Genomic DNA, 15,801 nt, shown 5'->3' on the forward strand with positions numbered 1-15,801 from the left:
GTGAAAAGCAGCAAGTGGAATGCAAAAGTTAGGCACATGTTTGTTAGCTTTTAGTTAGTGACGGCTTTATCTTTAATACCGCTTGATGCAGGTCTTTTCTCTGGTAGTATAGGGAGAAACCAGTTCACTGTTTTCGCGGAATTAAAGTCCCACAGCTCTTTAGAAAGCAGGAAGTTCTAGCTACGCAGTATTATTTCTTTATAAGGTATCATTCTCATGGAAAAGGAGACGTATGGCACACATTCAGAATAACTGCAAAACATTTAGATGATGTCACTGCTCTTGATTAAAATGTTTACGTTCTCTTTGGCAGCAGCAAGGTCTTTTACTAAGTAGAGACCAAACAAAACAAAGCAAAATAAAATACAGTAAAACAAGGCAAAACAAAATCCCCAAACAAGCAACAATTCCTCTGACCCATTCCTAGATTTTCTACTGGAAATGTGGTTTAAAGAGTGTTCCATTCAAGAAGTTTGTGTATCAGCCATTGTGGTGGGTGCTGGGGCGCAGAGATGAGCTGCGCAAAATCCTTACAAGACAAATTCCTTCCAAGTCATCATGACCTTTTCTTCTGTTTTCCAAGCTGTTTGCAACAAACTATTTAGTTTGCAAAGGTGAGAGAGAGAAGAGATTTGGGGCTATCTTCCCCAGAATATACATGTTGTTGTTGTCAGGGTTTTCTTTTTTCCTAGAATATTCTTTTTCTTTCCTTTTTTTTTTTCTTTTGAGAGAGAGGGAGAGAGAGAATGTGCACACATGCATGAGCGAGCAAGGACCAGAGACAGGGAGAGAGAGAATCCCAAGCAGACTCCATGCTGTCAGCACAGAGCCCTACATGGGGTTCAAGCTCATGAAGGAACTGTGAGATTGTGACCTGAGCCCGACACCAAGAGTCAGATACTTAACCACTGAGCCACCCAGGCGCCCCTCCCTAAAATATTCTTATATAAATACAAACTTGTTGGTTTTACCTAAATGCCATCAAAAGCATTATTGACATGAAGCTCATTGTCTCTTCGTGCACTCAGTGTTATTGTGCTCCTGTGGACACAGATCCAACTGTACAGTTTTTAAACATTTTTGTTAATTTTTTTTAATGCTTACTTATTTTTGAGAGAGAGGGGCGGGGAGGGGCAGAGATAGGGGGAAAGAGAGAATCCCAAGCAGGCCCCACACTGTCAGTGCAGAGCCTGACATGGGGCTCGAACACACAAACCGTGAGATCATGACCTGAGCTGAAACCAAGAATCAGACGCTTAATATGCTGAGCCACCCAGGTACCCCAGCTATACATTTTAGAAGCTTTTGTTGAAGTCCTTCAGGCAAGAAACATCAGAGAAATTTACTTAGTTTTTATTTTTTATTTTATCCTTTTGTCCAACAGAGGAAATCCTTTTGGATGACCAACTAATGGGGTTAATTTATGTGTTTAGTCTCCATCCTGTTGTCTTATTGGTAATGAATGCATGAGTTTTTAAACAAAACTTTCAGTGACCTCATACAGATGTGATTTGGGCTTTTTCTCTGGAAATTACCTGGAAATCATTAGTATTTATTATCTTATAACCCCCTGAAGCAAATAGCTTGGAGACAGCCAGCACTTTGTCACTTAATATGCCGAGGTTGGAGAATAAATTACATGGTACAGCCAGGCATCTAAGAAGTAATTCATGCTGCCCTAGGTAATCTCTCTTCCTTGCTTCCACAGTACCTTTTTTTAAAGAAAGTACACTTAGATGATTACAGTGACAGGGATTTATAAAGAAAGGCTCCTTGTTTGCTGAAGACTGGGGAAGAGAAATCTGCCTCCGCACCCATAAAACCCAACCCTGTGCCCACCTTTTCTATTTATGCTTCCACTTACTCATTTTAATGTGTCGTCTTCTGAGAAGCAGCATGAGAAAGTGGTTACGGGCACATGACTTTGGATCTAGACTACCTGGGAATCCCAACTGTCCACTGACTGGTGTGTTTCCTTGAGCAAGCTAATTAACCCCTCTGGGTGTCAGTTTACTGATTCATACAATGGGAGAAACAATAGTGCCAGACTCCTAGGGTTGGTTGTGGGGATTAAATATGTTCATGTAAATGAAACACTGCAGTTCCCAGGACAGAGCAGGTACACTCGAAGTGTTAGCATCCGCTGCTAAGAAAGACTGGAAAAGTTGCATGGGGGCTGAGGATTTTCTGTCCCCCTCTGTTCCCTGCTGCATTCTAAACACCCAGCACTGGGCTTGACTTGTAGCAATGGAATTTCACAAACACTGTGGGAGAACCAGAGCTTCCCTATTTGCATTAGCAAAATTGCAGTGGTTTCTAGTCAGCCAGTTGTACTTAAATATGTTAAAAAATTGTTTTGCCCCCAAGCTTTCCTTTAATGCTATATAATAATACTATAAATAATCAGAACGGTTCCTTTATGTATATAATTTTTATTCCAATAGTAGCTCTCAATTTAAGTAAACTTATTTTATAGAAATTTAAACCTAAGGTTTTGATAGTTCACAAAGCTGGCTTAATTACTTGTTGCTTTGGCAATATTCATGCAAGACAAATGTTAATTTCACTAATACATCTTCTTGCTAAGATATACCGAACAAAATTAGGATATAATCATTTAAAAGAGATTCTGAAGGTGACTTTTACAAAACACTCTAACATAAGATGCACCTCTTTAAAGTAGCAGATGCTTTGATTGAAGCAGTGGGGGGCACTGATGGCTGGTGTTTCAAATGGGGCATGAATGTCACGACCCTCCCTGTTGTCCTCCACACAAGGGGTGAAAAACGCAGATGAGAATGAACTGCGGGAGATTGCCTCTGAACCAGACAGCACTCATGTGTACAATGTCGCTGAATTTGACCTGATGCACACAGTTGTGGAGAGCCTGACGAGGACAGTCTGCTCCCGGGTAGAAGAACAGGACAGGGAGATCAAAGGTAAAACAAGGAACAGAGGGCGGTCATTCTATGCATGTGGATATTACCCTGTGCAAAAGTCTATCATGGATTATGAAAATTTTTACCATTTTTTATGTTGACTTTCTAAAAGAGTCCTTTATTCCCCTAAGACGTGAATCATCAGAGTAGAAAAGGGAATATACTGACATCCCACTGAGAGAGGAATAGTTTAACCACTAGATAATTTTCTCCATGGTGTTGCATTTAGACCATCATGTGTGTTTGCTTTTTTTAACTAAGCTTTGGGTTTTGAGATAATTGTACATTTATATAAAGTTTTAAGAAAGAATGTAGAGAGAGATCACGTATACTTTACCATTTCCCCTTATGGTAACGTAACAAAAGTACAATACAATATCCCAGTCAGGATACTAGCATTGATAGCCACAACACAGAACATTTCCATCACCATGGAGATCATTCCTGTTGTCCTTTTATGGCCACATTCACTTATCCCTCCCCACAACCTCTCCCTCACCCCTGACAACCACTAATCGGTTCTCCATCTCTAAATGTTTTCCATTTTGAAATTACATAAATGGAGTTATGTGGTATATAATCTTTGGGGACTGGCTTTTTTCCTTCAGGATAATTCCTGGCCATTCATCTTGCTTGTTGCATGTATCAGTAGCTCTTTCCTTTTTACTGTTGTGTCATATTCCAGGGTACAGATGGACCACAGTCTGTTTAACCATGAACACATTGAAAGACATCTGAGTGGTCTCTATTTTTGGCTGTTAGAAACAGAGCTGCTATGAACATTCATGTATAGGTTCTTGTATGAACATAAGTTTTCTTTTCTGTGGGATAGTGCCCAGGACTGCATTTGCTGCACCATATTGTAGAACCATGTTTAGTTTAGCTTAGTTTTAGTTAAGAAACTGCCAAACTATTTTCCAGAGTGGCCGCAGCATTCTACATTCCCACCAGCAATATATGAGTGATTATGTTTCTGTGCATTGTCACCAATATTTGCTGTTGTTACTATATTTTATTTTGGGCATTCTGTTAGGTGTGTAGTGATATTTCACTGTGGTTTTCACTTGCATTCCCCCGATGACTAATGAAGTTGGACATCTTTCCACATGCTTATTTTGCATCTGTATTTGCTCTTTGCTTGTTCATGTCTTTTGCCCATTTTCTAGTTAGACGTGTGAATGTGTGTGCATGTGTATGTCTAGTTTTTAACTGTTGAGTTTTGAGAATTCTTCATTTATATTTTAGGTACTTATCCTTTGTTAGATATGTGGTTTGTTAACTATTTTCCCCCAATCTGTAGCTTGTCCTTTCATCCTTTTAACAAGGTCTTTTGCAGAGCAAAAGTTTTAAATTTTAATGACATCCAGTTTATCAATTTTTCATTTTATGGTTATTGCTTTTGGTATCAAACCTAAGGATTCTTGGCCATAAATTGTAAAAATCCCCCTTTGTATTTTTATTCTAAAAGTTTAATGTTTTACATTTAAGTCCATGATCTGAGTTAAATTTTGTAAAAGATTTGAAGTTTAGTTCAAGGCTTTTTTTTTTTTTTTTTTTTTTGCCTATCAACGTGCAATTACTCCAGCACTACTTACTGAAAATGCTCCATTTCTGCTGCTGAATTGCTTTATACCTTTGTCAAGTATCAGTTAGGCAGATCTGTGTGGGTTATATCTCGGTTCTCTAATCTGCTTGTTTGAATCTATGAGTCTAAACCTTTTCTAATATCATACAATCTTGATGTACTGGAGCTCCAGAAGTCTTGAGATTGAACAGACTGTGTTCTCCCTCTCGATTCTTCTGTTTCAAAATTGTTTTCACTGTTTTACTTTCTTTACCTTTCTATATAAGTGTGAGAAGAATCTTTTTTTTTAATTAAAAGCATTTTTTTACTGCTTATTTATTTTTGAGAGACAGAGAGACAGTGTGAGTGGGGGAGGGGCAGAGAGAGAGAGAGAGAGGGAAACACAGAATCTGAAGCATGCTTCAGGCCCTGAGCTGTCAGCACAGAGCCCGAGGCAGGGCTTGAACCCACCAATGGTGAGATCATGACCTGAGCTAAAGTCAGAGATTTAACCAACTGAGCCACCCAGGTGCTCCAAATGTGAGAAAAATCTTTATCCTACAAAAAATCTTGTTGGGATTTTGTTTGGAATTGCATTAAATCAATTCTCAATTATCAAATATTAATATGAGAAGAATTGACATCCTTCCTGTGTTGATTCTTCCAGTCCTCAAACTTGGTAAGTCCTTCCATTTGTTTAGATGTTCTTTGATTTCTTCATCAGCATTTTATAATTCTCAGAATACAGGTTCTATACAGATTTTGGTCTATGTACATCTAAGTGTTTCAGTTTATTTTGAGTGATTTTTATTGTATTTTATTTTTTAATTTGGTATCCACATGTTCATTGCCAGTATATACAGATCCAGTTATATTTTTGTATGTTTATTTTGTATCCTATGACCTTGTTATTTGAACATGCTAATTAATCCTAGGTTTTTTTTTTCCTCTAGATTTTCAGGAATTGTCTATTTAGGAAATAAATCATACCCTTCACAAATAGGGATAGTTTTATTTCCGTGGTTTTTATCTCTGTGCTTTTTATTTTCTTGCCTTATTTCACTGGCTAAAATTTCCAGCACTGTGATGACTAGGAGTGATGAGATGAACATCTTTGCCTTATTCCTCATCTGGGGAGGAGGATTTCTGCTTTTCAAGGAATTAGTTCATTCCATAGAATTTATAGAATGTAGGTGTGGAGAGTTATTCATAGTATTCCCTTATTATTTATGTCTGCAGGGTCTATAGTTTTTCCCCCGATATAGGTAATTTTTGTGTTCTCTCTCTCACTCATTTTTTCCTTTTTCAGGCTTGCTAGAAGTTTGTTCTTAAATGAAAAAACAAGAACTTTTCAGAGAACTGGCTCTTGGTTTCATTGATTTTCTCTGTTTTTCTTCTGTTTTTAATTTCATTGATCTTCTCTTATTTTTCTTATTTTCTTTCTTTTACTGGTTTTGAGTTCATCTTGCTCATACTTTTCTAGATCGTTGAGGTGAGAACTTAAATTACTGATTTGAGACGTTTCCTCTTTTCTAATGTAATTACTTACATGGGATAATTTTCCTTCTCAGCACTGCTTTAGAAGAGCTCTACAAATTTCAATATTTTGTATTTTCATTTTCATTCATTTCAAAATATTTTTTGATCTTCTTTGACATGTCCTCTCTGACTCATTGATTATTTAGAAGTGGTTGTTTATAGTTTCACAGTGCTTGCATGTTTTTCTATTACCTGTCTGTGATTAGTTTCTAGTTTGATTTCATTGTCATTAGAGAACATTCTCTATGTGATTTTTACTGTTTTAAATTTTCCGATGTGTGTTTTATGGCCTAGAATGTGGTTTATCTTGGTACATGCTCTGTGGGTACGTGAAAAGGGTGTGTATTCTGCTGTTGTCATGTACAATGTTCTATAAGTTTTGACTGGATCCTGTTGGTTGATGGTCTTGTTGAGTTCTATATCCTTGTTAATTTTTCTGTCTAGTCATCTTATCAATGGTTGAGGGAGAGATGTTGAAGTCTCCATCTATAATTATGGATTTGTCTATTTCTTCTTTCAGTTCTATGGGTTTTACTTTATATATATTGCAGCTTGTTGTTTGTTGCACACATATTTAGGATGCTATGTTTTCTTGGTGGATTAGCCATTTATCATTATGTAATGTCCCTCTTGCCTTTACTAATTTTCTTTGTTCTGAAGTCTGATATTAATATATTTGTCTTATATTAACATAGCCATGCCTATTTCCTTTTGTTTAATGTTTACATGATACAACTTTTAAAATCTATTTATGTTCAACCTACCTATATCATATTTGAAGTGAATTTCATGTAGACATATGGTCATATGTTTTAATCCACTCTGATAACCTCTTCCTTTTAATTGGTATGTTTAGGCAGTTTCCATTAATGTAATTACTGATATATTTGGGTTTAGGCCTGATATTTATTTGTTGGGTTTTTTTTTTCTTATTTTTTCTCTCTGGTTTTCATTTCTCTGTGATCCTTATCTTTTTTTTCCTTTGGGTTTCTTATAGTTCTTAGAACTCTGTTTTTGTGTATTCATAGTATTTTTTTTTTTTCTGGAATTTCTTCGTATGGCTTTTTTAGTGGTTGTTCTGGGTATAATGTTATATATACATATAAATTATTCTAGTCTGCCTGTGTTGACATTTGGCATTTTGAGTGAGGTGTAGTTATTACCTCTTTTCAAGTTCCTTTATCACACCTGTGTATAATATAATTGGCTTAAATGTTTCCTCTCTATATCTTCAGAACGCATCAGAAAATATTATAATTCTTTAACTATAAAACATAACTTAGGAAACTCAAAAAGGGAAGTAAAATATATTTATCCATATTTTTATGCCCTCATTCTTTCTTCCTTTCTGTGGCTGCAGGGTTCTTTCTTTTCATTATTGGGTCTTTTTTTCTATTTAAAGAACTTCCTTTACTCATTCTTTTAGGATAGGTCTGTTGGTGGAAAATCCTCTGATTATTAATTTTATTTCATCTGAGAATGCGTTGATTTTCTCTTCATCCTTGAAAGCTATTTGTGCTAGATATAAAGTTTGGGATGGACAGCTCTTTTGTTTTAATACTTGGACAATGTGCCACTTTCTTCTGGCCTGCATGGTTTCTGATGAGGAATCTGCTGTGACTAGAATTTCCCACCACCATAGATAAGGTGTCATTTTGCCCCTGTGGCTCCTAAGATTTTTCTTTTGAGTTTAGTTTTCAGAAGTTTGGTTGTGGTATGCCTTGGTGTCAGTTTCAATGGTCATTTTTGGGGGTACCCTTATTTCCTTGAATCTATAGTTTATTTATTTATTTATTTTGCCAAATTTGGGAAATTTTCAGGCATTATTTCTTCAAGTACTGATTCACCGCTAGGTGTCCTCTGACACCATCCCAGAGGGGACAGGGAGTGGTGTTTCAATACTAGTAGGTGGGGTTGGAAGTCCAGGCTTTTCATATGGTCTCCACTGATATCACAGATGGGGGTGTGGTGGAAAGATTTGTTACCACCTGTCAGGGGTGATTATCTCTCTTCCCTACTTGACCTTTTCTCACACAGCTCTGGCTGTGGGCTGGGAGGGGGAGAATGTTGGGGCATGCCATTACAGCCAAGAAAGTTGGAAGTGTTGGCTACCCACTTAGTAGCCTTTGCTGACATGAATAGGGGTGGGGCCACAGGTTTTTTGTGTAGTATTTGTCGAGAATAGAACAGTTATTGCCTGAAATTTTTCTGTCTTGGCAGGCTGACCCTTTTCTTGTCCTTTGGCTGGAGAGAGCAGGCTTTGTTGGGGCTTTTTTTTTTTTTGTCTGTATCTATTGGTGTTTCTAGGTTGCTGGATTCTTTAGTTCCATGTGTAGGACATATGAGGTGAAAGGAAAACTCAGGAACTCATCACTGTAGTATTCCTTGGGTCCTGCCATCCCTTATTTGCCATCCCACATACAAGGTTGTGATCTGAGAAGAGGGTGATATCCATATCCTCCTTTGAGAATTTGGTTTTATATCCTGCTTTCATTGTATCCAGGGTGTGGAATGATTCTATTTGGCTACATGTCTTCCATCATTCCTCTTTCCCTGGACCAGATCTCTTGGGACTAGGTTGGACAGCCAAGTGGTAGTTTCTTGAACACATTTTTCTGAGTATCTTAATGAGACTACTTTAGAGACTGACTTTTCCCACAAAAAAAACTCTGCATGTGGTTCTCGATAGAGCGTAGAATATAGTTCCTAACCACAGTTAAGTATTCAATAACTATGGTTTCCTCCCCCCACCATCATTATTCTGGTTACTAAAGTCCCTAGATGGTAAGAAATCCTAAAGGTCAAGGACTTTTAAATTTACATGTCCCAAATCTTTTATAGAATCATTTGTTTTAACATGTATATAATACACACAAAATGCTAATATAGTGTCTAGTTCATACTGAGCTATTCAGTATATGTTAGTTGCCTTTTCTTCTCTTTTTACTTTCAGATACTGATCATTTGTTGAATTGAACTCTTCGGAAAAGACTGTACCCCTTGATGCTTAAAAATATAGACACTTAGGTCAAAAACTCAAGTACCAATCTCAGCTCTGATATTTACTAATTGTGAGAGTTGGTCATTATTTAACTTCATTGTACCTTGGTTTTCTCTTGTACCAAATGGAAACAATAATAGTAACTATTAGAGTTAAATAAAATAATACTTCTAAAGAACTCAAGAGAGTACCTTTAGATACACACATGCTCAATCAATGTTGTGTTTTTTTTTTTAATTGTTACATAGCAATGTCTTTAAGAAAGTATTTTGGAGTCAAGGCCTGGCTTATTTAAGTCCATATCCTCAGAACCTAGCATAGTGATTGGTATATAACAGGCACTTAAATGTTTCAGTGTTTCAAATGTCAGAATGAATAATTGAATCAACTTGGCTAGAAATGAAATATTAGAGGTAGCATGAAACCAATAGGCATTTCTAACTAATGGGGTTTCCTGGGTACATAAGAAGTAACTTTGGGAAAGAGGTTCACTTTATGTGTTTCTCTACTCTAGCGTCAGCCCTTGCCACCATTGGGCCGCCTACACAGCTGATTACTTCTGAAGTCACTGCCAGGAGCTTTATGGTTAACTGGACTCATGCCCCAGGAAAAGTGGAAAAATACAGAGTCGTGTATTATCCTGCCAGGGGCGGAAAACCAGACGAGGTAATAAGGAGACGATATTTTCAAACCATTATTTTCATTCCCTCTAGTCTTCCACTGTAGTGAGGACAAGACAGAAATGCATATATGAGGAGATGATTCTGTCACAAACATTTAAAATTCTTTGGACTGAAGTACATTTGCATGTGTCCACTTTGTTCTCCCATCTCTCTGGTTATGGCATTTATACCTTCTCCTCCCACCTCTGTCAAATAACCCTCGGGGCTGGTCATGTGTTCATTTCTAACATGACTTATTTTGACTTTTCTTCTTTGTAAAATCAATACGTTCTAAAGCAGAAGGAATCAGTAGTTAATTATGTGGCCAGAGCCCCTTTTTGCTATTCATGTATTCTTTCTACTTTGGGAGTGGTCTGAACTTTCTGCCTTAATGAAGTATGCACGTTCCAAATTATGTGGTCATATCGTCCTCCAGGGTTCGGGATTTCCTAGACATGTGTGGAGAGATTAGTGCCATAGAGAAGCCACAGTAAAGTATCTGTAGCCAGCTTTTTTCATGGTTTGACCATCACAGGAGAGAATACCTATTGCCAGATGACTGGGTCTTTCCCATTTCCTACCTTTGACACAGTAGTCACAGGGAATATGTTAAAATGTGATGAAATTTCCCTTTCTTGCTTTCTTTTTGAAGTGCTGACCTTAACCTTTTGTTGTTCCAACCTCTGATTGACCTCAACATGTCTCACAATTTTTTATGTATTATGGCAGGATTTTTAATTTTTTTCTTGAATGTTAGAGAAGTAGATCTGGGAGATTTAAATCATCTGGACCCCCCCCCCCAAAAAAAAAAGTGCTTCCAGTGGTTCTTTTTCATGACTACTAAATCACTTAAATGCTTCCCAAAACTCCATGGAAAAATATCACACGTCAACTGTTTTAAGTAGAGGTGGTTAGGGTAACAGTTAGCCAGGGAAAGACACTCTCCTTCAGGTATGGATTACTAAGGGACTTTTGGATATATTCCATGAAAGGTGCCTCGCTTCACATAGGAATTCAAGGAGAATTAACTGCCACAGTGGAAAAGAGGATGTGGCACAAGTAAGAAAATATTTAATGAGGGGCGCCTGGGTGTCTTAGTCAGTTAAGGGTCCAACTTCGGCTCAGGCCACGATATTGCGATTTGTGAGTTTGAGCCCCACGTCAGGCTCTGTGCTGACAGCTCGGAATTTGGAGCCTGCCTCGGATTCTGTGTCTCCGTCTCTCTCTGCCCCTCGCCTGCTTGCACTCTGTCTCTCTCTGTCTCCAAAATAAATAAACTTTTAAAAAAAATTTAAAATTTAATGAAACATTCTTGCTAGAGATATTTTGCTGTTTGGTTTCAATTCTGCATGTCAATTCAATGCAATTTCATATTCTCATTCCTTGAACTGTTCTTTGATCAGGTGGTGGTGGATGGAAGCGTATCTTCTACGGTGTTGAAAAATTTAATGTCTTTAACTGAATATCAGATAGCAGTCTTCGCAATATATGCTCACACGGCTAGTGAAGGCCTGCGGGGAACTGAAACCACACGTATGTATTGAACGTCTGACTTTGTATGGCGTTGCTTCAGTGGCCTTTCCTAAACTGGAATTCCTCTCAGGTTGTCCTGATGGCCATCCTGAATCAAAGTCATAGAAAATAATAGCGGTGCCATACGTGGTATTGGCCCATCCTGTAATTGCACTTGGCAGGTGCTGCCTATTGAGAGGGATATCATAAAACTTGGGTATGTTTAGGTGGTTAAGGGTGCAATACATGTATTAACTCAACAAATGTTTGGTGAATGTGTATTATGAACTAATTTAACTGCTGACTCATTCACGTCTCCTCACTGTCTCTGATTGAATGCGTTGTTGACGGGTATCTGTTCACTCATATATTTGTTCATTCAACCACCCATTCTGTCATTTACTAAGTGACATGACTGTTTTTAATTGCTGCTTTATGTCAGACTCTATGCTTGGTGATGGGTATAAAATAATGGTCAGAAGAGTCTCCTTGCTCTTGACTGGCTCCCAGAGAAATGTGCCCATCACTGTAGTGGGTTATAAGAAACTAGAAAATGTTGTTTCTGCTTTTAAACATTCACTGTGTTTTCCCTCTCAGAAGGGGTTTGCATGGCTGTACGAACATATTTAAGGATGAATATCATCTGAAAAATAAGCAAGCACACTGATAAATGGCAGAGGATTAAAAAAAAATTATCTTGCAGTTGCTTTACCCATGGCTTCTGACCTTGAACTGTACGATGTGACTGAGAATAGTCTGAGGGTAAAATGGAATGCAGTGCCCGGAGCCTCAGGATACCTGATCCTCTATGCTCCTCTCACAGAAGGTCTGGCTGGGGATGAAAAAGAGGTAAACACCTGCTGTCTACTAGAGTCCCAGAATCTTTGACTTCCTGAAAATGAATTTTTTAATTATAAAAATTTAATGTATAATACTTAGAAAATTCACATTAGTAAAAAGGGGAAAAAATCACCTGTAATCCTGCCACCTAGAAATCGCTATTGTTAACATTTACTTAAGTCCTTTTCAATGCATTTTTTTTAAGATTATTTATTTATTTATTTATTTATTTATTTTTATATATGAAATTTATTGACAAATTGGTTTCCATACAACACCCAGTGCTCATCCCAAAAGGTGCCCTCCTCAATACCCATCACCCACCCTCCCCTCCCTCCCACCCCCCATCAACCCTCAGTTTGTTCTCAGTTTTTAACAGTCTCTTATGCTTTGGCTCTCTCCCACTCTAACCTCTCTTTTTTTTTTTTTTTTTCCTTCCCCTCCCCCATGGGTTCCTGTTAAGTTTCTCAGGATCCACATAAGAGTGAAACCATATGGTATCTGTCTTTCTCTGTATGGCTTATTTCACTTAGCATCACACTCTCCAGTTCCATCCACGTTGCTACAAAAGGCCATATTTCATTTTTTCTCATTGCCACGTAGTATTCCATTTTTAAACACAGCAAATGGGAATGGTTTTGTAGTCTTCTGTTTTCATTTTGTTTATTGTGAATACATTTTCTTACCATTAGAGAATATTTTATATGTTCCTTTTAAACAGTTGGTTCGTTGGTTTGTACCAGGTCATGTTTAATTAATTGCATGTTATTGGACATTTAGATAATGTGTTGTATAAATATGCTTTTGTGATCATTCTTAACATGTAACTTCGCAAGGTTGTCAGATTATTTCCTTAGGATACATTTGTAGAAACGGAGTTTCTTTTTTCAAATGGCATGCAAATTATTAAGGCTTATGCTAAGCATTAGCAAATGATTCTAGAGAAATTTGTTATAATTTATATTGCTATATGCAATTCACAAATGGCTATTTCCCTCTATGTTCACTGACTTAGAAACTTTTTCTTACCAATTTGAGAAGTAGAAAATGTATTGCATTGGTATGGATTATTTTTTTTGCATGTATTCCATTTTAAATGTTGAATCTTTGACTTTCAAATGATTTCGTCTTTGTTTTTAATTTATAGGGAATGATGAGTATAATATAGATATTCAAGGAATAAAGAGGAAATGTCTGTAACACTTGGGAGTGTGAGACCAGGCAGATAGAGTGATTAATAGGGGGGAGTTCAGAACTCAAGTCTTTGATATTGTCTAACCATTGTCTTTAACATTGCCTCTGGCGACAGAAATGTTTAGGACGAAAAATGTGGTGAATCTGAGTATCAGGAACAGAGCATTGGTGACATGTGGGTTTTTTCTTATTTCCAGGGCTTAGACAGCTTTACTTCATTTGGATTTAATGTTGATCTGAATTATTTTGGCAGAAGGGAGACTTCAAAAATGATGCTAGAAAGATGATCAGCTTCCCCAAGAAGGAAAAAAATAAGAAAGAAAGGAAATACCAGTTCACACCCAGTAGATTAGCAAACAGTTTTTAAAGTCTAATAATAACTGCACATTAGTGAGTGTACAGGAAGCAGAATCATTCATGTAAATTGGTATGCAAATTGGTACAGCTGCTTGGAGAATAATTTGAAATAATATCATCAAGTTGAAGATGTGTACCATTTTTTTTAGGAATATATCTTAAGGAAACCTCCTGCAAGGCTTTTTTTGGTTGCAAGCACTTGGTCAGAACAGAATGTTGCAAACGACCAACATGTTCATCAATAGAGGAATGGAAAATAGCAACATATTTATACAAACAAATACCATAAAAAATATAAATATCATCTCTGTCCCCTTATATCAATGTGGATAAACATAGCATTGACAGAGAAAAAAATTGCAAAAAATTATGTTCACATGGTTCCATTTATGTACATAGTTAAACATACAGAACTATGTATTATTTACAGATATAAACACAGTAGAAGTAAAAAACTGGATCAGTAAGATGCATCTCATCCCTAGGGTGGAGGTAGTGAACAGAAAGAACGAGACAGAACTTTGGTTTTATCTGAATATATTAGCTCTTTTTAAAATAAGATCGGAAGTCAATATGACAAAATGTTCCTATCTATTAAATTTGGTGGGTGGAGGGTGAATTATATTCTTTTCTCCACATTTATTTTCTATATGTTGAAATACTTCGACATTAAAATTTCTAATTTGACAATAACATTGGCAGTTGTGTGGCTGGAGACTGACTATGGAGATATTTTTCTTTCTTCCAAAACAAAAATAAAACCATGCTGTGATGCACTTGTCACACTGCTGAGAATGTTGGCTAGTTTCTTTGACTTCAAGGGTCAGAAAAATCATTCTGGAATCAAAAAGCAAATTGCAACATTGGAGGTCAAGGTGGGTTGATTGTTGATCTCTTCTGAATCCTGGGAGAAAACTGCGATCCCAAGTGCACGGGCCCCTTTGTTGAATGGAGTGACAAAACTGGTCCAGTTCAATCAGGCTTGAGGCAAACACTGGGCACCCAGCCTAGGGAGTGGTTAGAATTAGCCAGTGGTGAGAGGTGCCCACTTGGCTGTGTCCCCAGCTTGCTTAGAGCTTATACTCTTTCTAGACAACATTTGTGACTCAGTTCCACCCACACTCCTTTGAGGACTAAATTTTTGACACTGTTATCCTTTCTGAGATTACTACTTGTCCAGATGTAAAGAGTTATCCTAAAACAGCACGTGTGGTACATTCATTTTTGTATGGTCCCGTGGCATCTGTTCCTAATATAAAGTGACACAAGACAGTGAAAAATTATGACTGAAGCCTGTCTGAATAAGGGGTTGCAAGGAGACAAAATTCTCACCTTAACTCAGTTGCACTCTGATCACCAGGAGTGGTGCACACTGGCAAATGATCTGATAACGTGTGTTCTTTTCAGATGAAAATTGGAGAGACCCACACAGATATTGAATTGAGTGGGTTGTTGCCCAATACGGAATACACAGTTACAGTTTATGCTATGTTTGGAGAAGAGGCCAGCGATCCTGTTACGGGCCAAGAAACGACATGTGAGCAATTCAATTGTTCAGAAGAAATGCTGTAATAAAAACCCAAATAAATGTTGGGATTCTAAATTGGAAATACTGGTTTAAGTTGAAACTTCTTAAGAGCTAATTGTAACTTTAGAAAATGTAAATTTTATTTAGGGGAAGGAAATGTACTAGTTGATTAAAAGAAAGGAGGGGGCAGTCCTAAAAAGTGATGTCCCTGGGTACCCGTTCCTAGGACGGGCATTGTTTTTTTGCTTGTTATCAAAAAAAATTTTTTAACATTTATTTATTTTTGAAAGACAGAGAGACAGAGTATGAGTAGGGGAGGGCCAGAAAGAGAGGGAAACACAGAATCTGAAGCAGGCTCCAGGCTCTGAGCTGTCAGCACAGAGCCTGTTGCAGGTCTCAAACTCACAAACCGTGAGATCATGACCTGAGCAGAAGTTGCATGTTCAACCAACTGAGCCACCCAGGCACCCTGAGGACTGGCATTTTTAATGCAGTAGGGAAACTAGACATTGTTCCACCATGCTGTTGTATTTAACTGGACTCCAGAAAATTTTAGAGCAAAGTGTGCACAATTCTTGAAATCATTCTATTGCTTTTCTCTCTCCTATACTTTCTCTCCAGCCCCTTAAGTATTAAGAGAGTCACTAAGTTCTATAGGCTCTTTA

The 15,801-nt window shown here is 37.4% G+C and overlaps 1 protein-coding gene across 2 annotated transcripts in view; it reads left to right on the plus strand.

The window, feature by feature from the left end:
- The window catches only part of COL14A1 (collagen type XIV alpha 1 chain), a 194,872-nt gene that overhangs the window by 38,435 nt on the left and 140,636 nt on the right, over positions 1 to 15,801 (plus strand). For both annotated transcript variants that reach the window (XM_047073804.1, XM_047073805.1), the window contains exons 8-12: positions 2,778 to 2,939; positions 9,558 to 9,709; positions 11,109 to 11,238; positions 11,921 to 12,066; positions 15,016 to 15,145. In XM_047073804.1, the coding sequence (XP_046929760.1) occupies positions 2,778 to 2,939; positions 9,558 to 9,709; positions 11,109 to 11,238; positions 11,921 to 12,066; positions 15,016 to 15,145 (720 nt within the window). The remainder of the gene's footprint in view (positions 1 to 2,777; positions 2,940 to 9,557; positions 9,710 to 11,108; positions 11,239 to 11,920; positions 12,067 to 15,015; positions 15,146 to 15,801) is intronic.

The sequence above is a fragment of the Lynx rufus genome, unplaced genomic scaffold (assembly GCF_022079265.1).
Source record: "Lynx rufus isolate CCGP_SWC_20201006 ecotype Redwood Valley unplaced genomic scaffold, mLynRuf1.p SCAF_12, whole genome shotgun sequence".
NCBI classification, from domain to species: Eukaryota; Metazoa; Chordata; class Mammalia; order Carnivora; family Felidae; genus Lynx; species Lynx rufus.